At 38.3% G+C, this 14,030-nt stretch overlaps 1 protein-coding gene across 1 annotated transcript; it reads left to right on the top strand.

Annotated features, from left to right (window-relative positions):
• The first annotated feature begins 1,531 nt into the window (after positions 1–1,531).
• Positions 1,532–13,773, top strand: LOC139740488 (uncharacterized). Its single transcript, XM_071651083.1, has 4 exons — positions 1,532–1,717; positions 6,587–6,869; positions 12,369–12,484; positions 13,062–13,773. Exons 2-4 carry the CDS (start codon positions 6,614–6,616, stop codon positions 13,353–13,355), a joined length of 666 nt encoding a protein of 221 aa, XP_071507184.1. The 5' UTR covers positions 1,532–1,717; positions 6,587–6,613; the 3' UTR covers positions 13,356–13,773.
• The last annotated feature ends 257 nt before the right edge of the window (positions 13,774–14,030 follow it).

Raw genomic sequence — 14,030 nt, 5'->3', positions numbered from 1 at the left:
TTCAGATGACAAATAAAAATAATCTTATAATGCAATCTATAAATTGTATGATGATGTAAACACATCAGTGTGTCTTCTGGTTGTGAACCAAACAGACAGAACATGTGCTATATAATACATAATAATAATAATAATAACTATTTCTTATTTAGCGCTTTTACAGGACCTGATCAAAGCGCTGTACAAACAACACTCAGCAAAAAAAAAAAAGTAAACGCTTTTTCAAGTTTAGATTTCTCATAGAATATTCGGCTGAAAGCTAATGTGTTGTACATCATATTGAAGGTAATTTAATTTGCTATCAACCCGGTAGCTCAACAAAAAGGGAAACTTAACGCATGAGTGAACACCATTGTTTTTCTCTTCCAGGGCACAAAAGTAAAAATTGCAAAACTGAAAAAGTTGTCATTCATGCATATGTGCTCTTCCATAGAACAATAAGAACAAACGACAAATTTCACACGAAAAGAAACATGAATTAAGTTGTAAAAACAAACCTTTGATCACTATGATACGTATCTTCAAAGCCTAAAAGACCAATGAAGGCTAAAAATCTAAAATTGATGGAGGAGAATAAAACATCTTATGTCAAATTTAAAATCAAATGAAATAAGAAAAGTAATAACAAAAATTATACAAATTTGAGGGTTTTTTTCAAGTGAAGAAATTGTAAATAATGTTTGGTCCTTGACATTGTCACATGGACTTTAAATCACTAGTTTAAAAGAAACAAATAAAGAAATTCTGCTCATTTAACCATCTTTATGCTTTTTATTCCCTATATCATTTGAAGTTTGACAACTTGACAGAAAATTTTTATTTTTCCCCTTTAGTTTCCCACTTTGTTTTTCTTAGAGGTAATAAAGAGATAAAGAGAACAAAAACGTATTTTTATTATTTTATTCATGTCTCTCATTGTGTTGAACTGGTCTTTTGTTGCCAATGTTATCGTGAGGGGCATTTGCAATTGAAAAAGAACATATCAATTTTAGCCATTTTTAATTTTTTTTTTGCCTTGGAGGAAAAAACAAATGTGCTCACTCATGCTTGAAGTTTTCTTTCTAATTAATCTGTGAGCGTAATAGCCAATTAGATTGCCTTTAATATGGTATATAATACATTGATTTCCATAAAAATCTTGTATGAAAATGACCTCGAAAAAGTGTTTACTTTCTTTTCTTTTTTTTTGCTGAGTGTGTATATATATCCTATATATATATATATATATATATATATATATATATATGTGTGTGTGTGTGTGTGTGTGTGTGTGTGTGTGTTTGTGTGTGTGTGTTAACTTACACTCCTATGCTGCGTATATAGCGATAAATTTTAAGAGAATTAGCATGACATGACACCGACATGTCAGACCGGACACCCGACATGGAATGATATCACATGATACATGCCTGGTGCCGTCGTCTGTCTCCAACGAACAAACGAAAGTTATGCTCAGAATTGAGCAAGACTATACCGGTATACGAACACTAGATGGGAATTCCCGGGTCCTGACGGACGCCATTATATTCATGTACTGCAGTATGCTGGTGAAGGAGCACGAATGAGAGGCACACACATACAATGTACTTGTAACGTTGCAGGATACTGCTGGTCCTGTAAAACTCAATTGGTTTCCGGATCACGGGACAGGTTTCTGTTGTGGTTGTGCCCCCTGCACAGCTAGCTATCAGCATGACCAGCGTGTCAGCCTTCGTCTGTAAGTAGCGTACAGGGTGTCACCTCCTCATATGAGTACACTTCTCAGTACATGGGTCGCTCGGCGTCTTATCACTAATGGCGCACCAAACGCATATCGAAGTTAACACTGATTATAGTCTTTTGGTATTAAAAGCACAATATAGGGTCCTTTCTATTTCAAACCAAGGAGGTATTAAGTATATAATGTAACTGAACTTTTCTAACCGATATTAAGAAAAATCCTGGATAAAAATGATGGGACAAATTTTCTTTTAAAACATATGATTTCGGAAATATAGCTGAGCCTCTTGTGTACACGTATTCAACCTGTCACTTGACTTAGCACAAGTTGTTCCTGACAAGATGAAAATTGCTACAGGTATAAAGGGACACCCCGAAGAATTAACAATTTAAAGACCGATCTCTCTCCACCCTACATTCTTAAAATTATTGGAAAAGGTGGCCTATTCTCGTGTTTATACCTTTTTTGGTTGGTAAAAAACACAGTAGGGGTTCTATGTGAATCTCAGTTTGGTTTTCGAAAGAGATGCAGAACTGTCCATGACATTTTGAAACCTGTAAACACAATCACTCGGTCCATTGATATTTTTTTTTTCATATATCTTTTTAGATAGATTTTTCAAAATTCTTTGATACCGTTAACCATGGTATATACTTTATATGAAATAATTCAAGATGTCAATAGAATTGTTTGATAGTTATTTGTTAAGGAAGATCTGAGTCCCCAGCAGGGGCAGGTGTGTATGGGAAATGAGGGTTGTAGCAAAATCAGCCAGCCCTTAACCGATTAAAGGTATGGTACAATTTCATTTGAGATGGGGCTTCAGGTTCCAACGCTGTTTCGATAATAAATTTCAGAGATAAGGAGAAATCGCTGTAAGAGCATATAGTTCTAAGAGAACTTCAAAGTTTACTTCATGAAAATTGCTTTTGAAATGGTCGAGATATCCAAAACAAAGAGGTCGTTATGATAGGTGTGACCCACTTTTCATTAGGATCTCTTTGTTTAACTTTGTTTTTGGATATCTCAGCCATTTCAAAACCGATTCTCATCAAATAAACTTTTAGTTCCTCTAGAATTGTGTGCTCTTTTAACATTTCACAAAATGGTTTCTAAGTATTTCACAAAAAGTTAAAAGCTGAATCCTCACCTCAACCAATAATATACCATCCCTTTAACGGCTATGAATCTTCATAAAGCCTATCACAATAATGTGATGCACCGCAGGGATCACTTCTTGGTCCTCTACTGTTCTTGCTGTTTGTAAATGACTTTCCAAAATCAAGTAATTTGCTCTCATTCATCCTTTTTGCTGATGGTACTATAGACAGAGTATTTCCTTCTTACCAGAAAACATATCATTGATACATTTTGTATACACTTATGATTTACATTATCTCCATCTTGGATCCTTGAAGTTTCAAACCAACATAAATTAATCTCAAACTGTCCCTTTCGTCTTATATAAGAAAAATAGTTCTGTTCATAATTACTCCACTCGTCAGCAAAATTTGCTCCATCCATATACCTCGTACCACCATATACCACGCTCGCATCATACACTAATCTATTCTGGTCCTAAGCTTTGGAATACTTTGCAAATCGATGTTAAATCTGTCCTCGGTTTTCTGTGTTCAAGCAGGGACTGCATCTCCTGTGTGTAGCATCCTATGTCGATTGATGATATGCGACCTTTAATTGATGGTCTATATAATGTGTGTTTGTACTCACAAACGCAGTTCTGTATCCGGGTGCACTTAACGAGACCGATACCCGCGGGTCCTATAGCGCCCACGGATTATACAGCCCACGAATCATACAGCCCATGAGTTCGATACTAGGCAAACAGGACCGACGAGACCGACACATTAATCCTCGTGCTGTCTCTGTCGAACTTGTGGCTGTTTTTACCTAGTGTCGAACTCATGGACTTTGTTTGCCAAGTGGCGAACTCGTGGGCTATATGACTCTCTCACTCATGGGTGTCGGTGTCGTGGGATGACCCCCATGCACTTTTTGGTGAATATCCTATATCTGTCACAACTCTCTAACCATAATTACATAATGGAAATGTACAATGAGATTTACGACATAATTGTCGGCTTGGTTGACTCAGATGGAATATTCCCACCAAGTCATGAATGCAGTATCACTTGTAGCAAAGAATAACTTGCTGAAGTTTATAATGCTGGCCCTACTCTCTATCATCTCTTAAACGGGTACTCCTTTTTTTCTTCCTTCCTCACTTCCCACTTGGTTTCTCACCCCTGGGCCAGCCCTACCTTTTGAAGTACGTCACTTCCACTCATCTACATGATATTCTATATGCCTAAGGGACCATGTTCAGCAAAAATTGTATTCATTTTTCCCTCACAGCCTTCAATGTAGGAACCTGCTTCACTTTTGTACTCCTATACATTGTACTGTATATGTACATGCATGTTCCCATGTCATGTATTTGTAAATGCCAACTAAGTGAATGTTTGTGAACGCAAAATGAAACTGAAACTGAAAAGAGTGCAGTAAGACCGGCCATGATTAGTATTTCCTACACCGTTCAGAAATTGACTGTCACAATGAACTTCGATACACTGTATTTCGTTTTCTACTGGCCCCAGGAAGAGATCCAACTAATGTGTGTAAACAGACAATGTATGCTAACCAAATACGATGTTCTCTTTTCCTGCCCATTGCTCCATGTCTAGCAGACTGCATGAACACTTCAAAAATTAGTAGCTCAACCTTAGTCTAGTGGGGCCCCATTTCATAAAAAAGTTGATATGATAGCGACTCTTGCTGGAATGGCAATTGCCATGGTGACGACAATTATTCAGCTTACTGGTTGGCTGTTGCTATTGAAATTTACCGTATAAAGAAGAGTTGCTATCCTAACTTTTTTTTTTTGGATGAAATGGGGCCAAAGTCCTACTGGGGAATTCGTTGAAATCATCCCTTTGTTTATGAATAGGCATCTTTGAATATTCACTGCATATCTTACATAGGAGAAAGATTGGATGCGACTGGTTCAATTCATTCAATCTACACAAAATAAAAAAATGAACGTTTTATTATCCTACCTGTGTTGCAAATTAAAATTGGTTATAACTGTAACAGCTGATATATGAGGCCTTGAAAATGTTGCATGGTCATAATTGATAAACAAAGAGTGTAAACGGAAGATAATTATTCTTTATACATCATAGAACACACTCAGTGGCAAAAACAGAGAGATAAAGTTCATTACTATATTACTTTTTTTCAACTATAGTGAACTATTATTATTATTATTTTTTTGCGCTGCCAATTCTCTCGCCAACTTATTTACTGACAAGCAAAAAAAAAAATTAAAAAAAAAATAATTAAGGTAACAGGATCTTGATTTTGTTTGAATGGCCTCAAAGCAAAAGCCACCGAGGTAAGGAATCTTTACGAAATATTATCCAGGACCAGAAATGATTAAAGCTTTGTATCAAGGCTTTGAGTAAGTTACATAAGGGACAGCTAGCAGTTTCAAGTTTGTACATGATAGCTCTGTTTGTTTTGTTTTTGTTTGTGTTTGGTTTAGTTTATTTATCTATTTTTGGGGGGGGGGATTAAACAAATTTTGGCCCTATTATCACATTTTATCTTCTTCTTTTTTTCTGCGAACTATGGAAGGTAGCATCCATAGCGTGACAAGATCTTAATTTGTATAAAGAGCGTCATATCCCCCTGTGTGTGTCTGTGGGGGGAGGGGGGTCTTGTCTTGAGCCAGAGGTAATAGGCACCATGTCCCACTTAGCCCCCCCCCCACCCAAAAAAAAAAAAATGTTAATCAGTTGCAAATGCCAGGAGTTATTGCCTTTGTGATAGAATATACAGATATACACCGTGTCCTCAAAAGAGAGGCCCCCAAAGTTCCCCAAGTATATGTATTTCTTGGATATCAGTCTGCAAAAAAATGTGTTGAAGGTGAAGTATCGATACTCACGTGAGAATGAGACCTCCTCGTTTGTTTGTTCCTTTTTACCCACGCTGCCTTTGCCAGTGTGTACGTTTATTCTGCTTGTGTGTGTGTGTTTGTGTGTGTTAGCCGTATGTCAATACTTTCTCGTGAAGGAATTATGAATGGGATTGATTCATTATCGAGTTATCTATGTTGGAGAGGAATTATTTGCAGTATAAATTGAATAGTAGTGAGGCCTATAATGTGCAGACATGTATGTATGTCCAGCACAAGACAAGATTGGGACTGTCCATAAACTTACATGACTGTGGAACGGTCCCCATTCGTGCCTTTTGATTGATTGATTGATTGATTGATTGATTGATTGATTGATTGATTGATTGGTTAATAATTGGTTGATTGGTTGGTTAATTGATTGATTGATTGATTGATTGATTGATTGATTGATTGATTGATTGATCGATTGATTGATTGGTTGATTGATTGATTGATTTTATTTCCGCAAAATAAAATATGTACATAACTTTTTCTTGAATAACACAAAGAAATTATCACAAAAGTACCTGAAGCTGCGGCTGGATGACCCTACTTAGCTCCACCCTCATGGTGGAGCTGTTCTACCGAGGGGTCCAAAAGAAAACACACTCGGTATATCCAAAACTATCACACAAATTTGTATCAACATAAAACTACACTACATCGTGACTTAGTCAAAATACCGTCCATCATTACATAATTCAATAATTATTATTCTGCGAACACTATTACCATAATGACAATAAGTCAAATCAATGATCCAACAAATTCATACATCATTTCTTCATACAAGAAACAAAAAAGTCCGATTAGTGAAATTTTGAATAAACACGCCATGACGGTTGCATGTTTTTACTAATTCGTACATGTCCCCTATTCCTCAGATGACCTTGTGAGCAGACACTGTCACCATGCCAACGATCGGAGTTTGCACGTCTGCTTTGGAGACCAACATCCAAGCTCTCCTAACGCGTCTTAGAGAAACGAGCAATGCCGACATCAAATTCGTCCAACTACCGTACAATGATGTAGGAAGCTACCGACTGGATTCAAGGAACATGGATGGTATTATTCTCTGTCACTCCATACACAATCGCCGTTTTGCCATCACCGATGTTACAGACGCCCTTTACGATGAGTTTCTGCCCAGAGCAATGAGAGTTTTCGGTAATATTCACACTCATTAGAAAAGAAAATTGATTGAAGTACAAAACAATTATAGAGGAAAAATGCAGAATAAAAAAGTGTGTAGGCATATATATATACATCTCTATACATATACATATACATATACATACATATATACATATTCATTATCATTATCATTATCTCTTTTGTATAGGCGCAATCATGCCTTTCATGTGACTCGTGGGAACGAAAATGTAATCAAATTTATGCAATTGGTTCATAATCTATCAACTTCCAACTTCTCTCCTAAAAGTGTCCACTGTTTTTCATTGCAAAGCAGAAATGCATAAAGGCGAAGGATGGAAGTTTCTTCTTGATTTCATGTCGAAAAAAGATAAGTGTAGGTCAGCGGAAGGTTTGTAAGGCAATAACGTCATCCCCTCATTTTATTTGCATATTTTGACGAAAACGGGTGAAATTTACATGGCATATTTGAATGCTGCTCCTACAATTCTGTTCATTTCATATGGGTCAAGTCGAATATTCTGTCAAATTGTGATTAATCATTAAAAAAAAAAATGCTGAAAAAAGAGCACCAGGTACTTCGTTACGTCAGTACTAATGCAGCATCAATAGATGTAAATTTCAATTCTTTCATTAATCTTATCTTAATGAGACGTCACGCGATTTAAGTGCTATGAATGGACTGCAGAGATTTGGTTAGAATTGAATGTCTGGAGATACATATAGTTCAGTTTATTTCAGGTTTTCTTGCTTAAGCTAAGTAAGACAAAGAATCAGGGCTTTAATACCGAAGAGATAGAGTACAGCTGAAGTAACCCAAAGTCAATCTGTCAATCAGTAAATAAACATTTTGGCCAATTTTTCTATTGATAGGTTACATTTTGTGGATACCGAAAAAGGACTTGGAATATTTTCATGCGATAAGAAAAAAATTAACATTCAAAGCGAAGTACTGTAAGGCATGGACACAAGGTTTCAATCCTTGCGTACACTTCAACGTGGTTTGAATTTTTGTTTTTAATATGAATTCATCATTTAGTTAATATTTTGGGTGCTGTTCGTTATTCCGAAGGTTCGTTATTCCGAAGGCTCGTTAATCCGAAGGTTCGTTAATTCGAAATACACGAATTCCCTATACCTAAACGTTCGCTAATCCGAAAATGAAAAAGGGTGAAAATTTGTGGCGTTATTCCGAAGGTTCGTTATGCCGAAGGTTCGTCAATCCGAAAATGAAATAGGGTTCGCTATTCCGAAGGCTCGTTAATCCGAAAATGAAAAAGGGTTCATTATTCCGAAGGTTCGTTAATCCTAAAATGAAATAGGGTTCGTTATTCCGAAGGTTTGTTGATCCGAAGTGATGTAGGGTCCGTAACAAACCTTCGGAACAACGAGCTTTGTTTCATTATCGGATTAACAAACCTTCATAATAACGAACCTTATTTCATTTTCGGATGAATGAACCTTCGGAATAACGAATCTTATTTCATTTTCGGATTAACGAACCTTCGGAATAACGAATCTTCGGAATAACGAACCTTCGGAATAACGAACCTTCGGAATAACGAACTGTTACCAATATTTTATTTCTAGTAGCATCAAACAATGAAAAAAGATAAAATGAGAGTGCATAGATAACAATGATAAAAGAAAAAAAACGGCAAGCACAATACAACCAATATCGTTGGATTTTCCGAAAGAAATGAAAGGTTTCTTCGTGGAAGGATCCATGTCGACAGGTTACTTTGCTAGGCTGTTAAGAATGGATTACCAGTCAAACTGTTGTATTAGAACAGAGTATTTTCTTTCGGGAGGATATTCCAGAAGCAAAGATGTTTATACAAGAATACTTGAAACAATAATTTGTCGAGGCACTCTCTTGAATTAACACAGACAGATAACATCCAAGAACTAGGATTGGATAGAATACTATGTGAAATATCATAAAGAGTATGAAACAACATGATGAAATTCAAGATCCACATTTCACGTAATCTCATATTTGAATATTGGAAAATTTTTCTCAATGCAAATATTTTAAAGTTATGATATCTAATTTTCGTCCATGCACCTCCTCAACACATACTATTAGGCCCATACATTGTACATCATAGGACCCGACTTTAACGGTATAGCCTAGCCACCAAAGAAAAAGTTATTGTCCGGCCCTGAATCTGAATATGTATATGTATATTTATATGTATGTATGTATATGTATATGTATATGTATATGTATATGAATATGTATATGTATATGTGTATGTATATGTATATGTATATGTATATTATAATACATGGGCGTAAATCCGGGGGGGGGATTGGGGTATGAATCCCCCCCCCCCCCGAAATGGAGAAGGGGGAATGGCCTATACAACACCCCCGCCCCTGAAATTTGAGGGGAAAAAAAATGAAGGAGGCAGAAATGTGATTGCAGCAATTTTGGCATATTGCATGACGTTCGTAAGCCCGCCTTCAGACAGGTAACAGAGCTGAACAGTATTCTATCTTGTACTGTAGGATATTGTATAATTTTTTTTTCCAGCGCTCGCTCGCTCGCTCGCGAAGAAAGTAATCGACATACACTGTAAGGTATGTATGGCCCAGACGTTGACAACGTCAAATAGTATAGGCCTACATGTTAACATGCCATGACGCGAGCAACTCGGGACCATCTACAAAATATGTACGAAAACAAACAAACAAACAATAACAAAAACCGCCTTATTGAACCCCCCTCCATTTCCTGAATCATTCCGGAGAAACGGTGATGACTCTGATGACTCAGTCAGGATACATCTATGGGCATACCCAGTAACCCAGGAATGATCAGGGACGTCGAATCTATCCGGGGGGGGGGGGGGGGGGGGGAGTGTTGAGGCAGACAAATCATTTGTTCCCCAAGCAATTCGCGAGATGAGGACAACTCTCGAACTTCTTTTATGGAAAATTGTCCAAATACCGCCAGAACTATGCACCAGATCGTTGAATTGCAATCATAAACATGCACATGCAAAAGCTCCGCTATACTGAATCCCTTTCGATAGACTTTGTACACTTTGGAGATTGACGTATATTTCCTAATGATTTATCAAAGAGTGTGCAGCAGATCTTTCACTTACAAAAGCTCCCTCGTATGCAGAGGCGTCGAAAGGGGGGGGGGGGGGAGGTCTCCCCCATCATTAATTATGGGGGTGGATCCCCATAAAGTATTAAATAATGCTTTTTTTGATAGAAAACTGTCTAAATATTTCACCCAAAGATGGTTGAATTTCAATTCTAAAAATACAAAATCTCCCTCGGGTAAGAGGGGGATAGGACTATACCCCTCCCATACCCTCCCCGTTCAGTCCTTTCTACTTAGTACACTTAAGATTGACAGATTTTAAAATGTTTCATCTAATGTGTGCACCAGGTCTGTTACTTCAGTTTAAAAAAGTGCAAAAGTTCCGTGGGTGGGAGGAGAAAGTTAGATACTTTCAATTAACGGAGGCACACCCCCCCCCCCCAAAAAAAAAAATTGTATACACTTCTGGGATTGAAATTTTCCCAGATTACCTCATAAATGTGTTTACGAGATATTTTCATCTGAATTCTAAAAATGCAAAGGCACCCTCGTATGCGGGGGTGTCGATCCTGGAGGACGGGGGGGGGGGGACGTAGACGGGGGGGGGGAGGGAGGGGCAATTTGATCCCAATGATTCCCGAAATGAGGAAAATTTTCTTGCGTTTTTGATAGAGAACTGTCCAAATATCTTGTCCAAAGTGTGCATCACGTTGCAGAATTTCAATTCTGAAATGAAAAAAAAAAAAGAATCTCGCGTGGGAGGGGGATACCCCCTCCCCTTTCGGTCCTTTTCTTTTTAATATCCCAAATGTTCCATCAAATATGCGTATACGAGATACCTCAATTTCAACTTTAAAAGGCAAAAACTCCCTCGTACGGGAAGGGTGGTGATTGCACTCGCCCACGCCTTCTCCCTGCTCGCCCGTCCTCTCCCCTCCTCCCCCGCTCCCATACATGCCAGTTGACTGCGGCTACACTTTGAACATAGACTGTTTTCCAAATATGCCACAAAATGTGTGCACCAAAACGTATAAATGCAATCAGAAAATACAGAATCTCCTTCGTGTATAGGAAGGGGGAATAGGGCTTATCCCCTCCCACCTCCCTGAGTAACAAATTTCCAGGTATTCCAATAGAAGTGTGCACAAGATTGTTGAATTTCAGTTCTAAAACTGAAAAAGAAAAAAACTCCCTCAAATATGGGAGACGTATCTTGCCAACCTCCCATTGCTTGGTCCCCTCTATAGATTTAGTACACTTTGGAGAATGACAATTTCCGAATTTTCCACAAAAAGTGTGCTTCAGATCGCTTTATTTCAATTCTACTCTATTAACGCCAAAGCTCCGTCGAGTGGGAGGGAAATCGACCTCCCACTCCCTCCCCCTAAGCTCTACCTCACTAGACTTTGTACATACACAGAGATGATGCACACTCGGAATAAGAGCTAAATTCCATGATTTAACAGTTCCCTGAAAAAAAACCTATTTATTTCTACAATTATTAGCATTATTTATTTTTTTTTTCATTTTTTTTTTTGGGGGGGGGGGGTATTGCACAAAAAGTTGGTATCAGATCGCTGAATTTTGGGTCTGAAAATACAAAATCACTTTCGTGTGGGAGGAGAAATGCCCCTTATCTACACCCTTTTGTGCTTATTTTTTTTTTGAATTGCTTAACAGACAGCGTTCATAATAATCAGTCATCATAGAATTAATACAATTACTTTATTTGACATAATACCATTATAGGCAAATTGTTCATTGTAATCTACATCCAAATATTCTGCTATGAGTACACCTTAAACAAGTGGGACTCTTTCAAGTCGATAAAACGCGCAAATATGCATAAAATTGCACAATTTACAACATCAAAATGCAAAAAGTTCTCACTGTGGGAGGGGAACACCGCGCTCCCCCCCCCCCCTCCGTCGCTCTCGCTCTGTCCGCTCGCTCGGGTTCGGTCGCGTTCATGATATTCAGTGTAAGAATTATTGATACAAAAAGTGTATTTATATGATACCAGTTTATAGCCAAATTGTTGTATAATAATCTTCATCAAAATATATTGCTACCTTAAACAAGTGGGACCGTTTCAAGTCGACAAAACGCGCAAAAAGTGGGACATTCGATCCCTTTAAAGTGTGTGTGTGTGGGGGGGGGGGGGGGGCACCACTCTCTTTCTCTCCCCCCCCCCCTCCCCCTCCCCCCTCCCCCCCTCCCCCGCCCAAGGCTGCGCAGGTCCGGTTATGGGCTTGTAATCGTGGTGATGGTGACTATCGCCGATCACCCCCCCCCCCCTCCTCAGTACGGATTTACGCCGTTGATATATACATTTACACTGTATATGCATATATAAATTATATATATGTATATGAATATGATAAGGATTATTTCGTTTTATCATAATCCTATTTGAATATTAAAATTTTCGTTATTTTGAATCTTCTCAACAGGGAAAGACAACGTTGCCGTCATCGTACATGATTTCAAATGGCCGTTTGGGGATGGTGAGTCAGTAGAAGGGCACGATAGAGTGAAAAAAACGTTAATGACCAGCTTTAAAGGACAAGTTCACCTTCATAAACATATGGATTGAGAAAATGCAACAATATTAGTAGAACACATCAGTGAAAGTTTGAGAAAAATTGGACAATCGATGCAAAAGTTATGAATTTTTTAAATTTTTGTGTTGGAACCTCTGGATGAGGAGACTACTACAGCTTGTGAGTCATATGCGTACAACAGTATAAAGAAAATGTAAAAGAAAATTCAACATATTTTCACTTTTTTCGCATAATAAAAGAGCACTTGACTTGCCTCTTTCTAAAGGCAGGGGGAATAATATTACCCATAACATTTGTCGGTAACGAGTCAGGGGAATGTGTACTTTTTTCAAAAGATGGAATTTTGTGAAATTCTCTTTATATTTTCCTTATATTGTTGTACGCATGTGACATCTAAGTTATTCATACACTGCAGTAGTCTTCTCATCCAGCGGGTACTGTACAAAAAACTTCAAAAATTCATAACTTTTGAACGGATTGTCTGATTTTCCTCAAACTTTCAATGATGTGTTCTACTAATATTGCTACATTCTCTCAATCCTTATGTTTATGAAGGTGAACTTGTCCTTTAAAGTTAAACAGCCGACTACTTTCCAGTGCTCCAAGCTTGCATTGATTTGCGGCAGGCTGGACGGAATAATACAGATGGACGATGATGACCTACAACTGCTTCAGGAGTTTATGGCAAATTGTCACCGAGAGCAGACAGGAGGTGAGGACAAGTGTAACTGTAAGTGGTGTCTCACCCCCCTGTACTTTTGCTGTTCTGCTATGAACTTTTGCTGTTCTGCTATGAAACGTCTCTGCAAGAGTGATGATTCACAAGCCGGTGAAACAGTTCGGCTAACAGAATATGCTCAACCTGTGATCACGTGACATTACACCACCAGTACGGGCATAAAGGCATGATGATGGCTTCCAGCAGCGCCGGTGTTTTCGACCTTTGATGGGCGCTCTTGGCGCCTGATCGAGAATGTCTGAACTTCAACTGTTCAGTCAGTTATCCTGTTGGGATATCTAATTGCCGTTATCCGAAATCAAGGTTTAGATACGATTGTTAGGAAGGTGTAGATGAGCAGTGGTACGTCTTCAGGTAAGTCATGAAATATGCTAAAGAATCTGCCCCCCTCCCCCTCGCTCAATCGAGGGAGGGCATTCCAAAGCTTGGGTTTAGATATGTTATATAGAATGTTCTGTCTCCCTAAGCTGTGAGGAAGAGAAATTACTTTGGTCTTGATCTTGCCTCGGTGATCTCAGGCTACGAGCTGGTTAATGCCTCATTAGGAGCTCTGAAATGTAGGATGGAGATTTGCCTGTAAGCGCTTTAAACACAAGAACAACATGCTTGAAGTTAATCCTCTCAATGATAGCGGGGAGGTGGAAATCTCTTCCACCTCCCTTATAATAGGAAGCCAATGGAGATCTCGCAAAATTGAGCTACGATATGAACCCTATTCTTCTATAGAGTCACTGACCGTGCAGCCATATTCTGAAGTCTCTGAAATCTGTGCTGTTAACTTTGGCTCAAACCAGTCAGAACTGATTTCTGCG

Source organism: Diadema antillarum, unplaced genomic scaffold, assembly GCF_040938485.1.
Source record: "Diadema antillarum isolate AM-2024a unplaced genomic scaffold, OU_Dant_1.0 seq00000855_RagTag, whole genome shotgun sequence".
Classification (NCBI taxonomy): Eukaryota; Metazoa; Echinodermata; class Echinoidea; order Diadematoida; family Diadematidae; genus Diadema; species Diadema antillarum.
The sequence above is the reverse complement of the archived record's forward strand: the minus strand, read 5'-3'. Positions and strand labels throughout refer to the sequence as shown.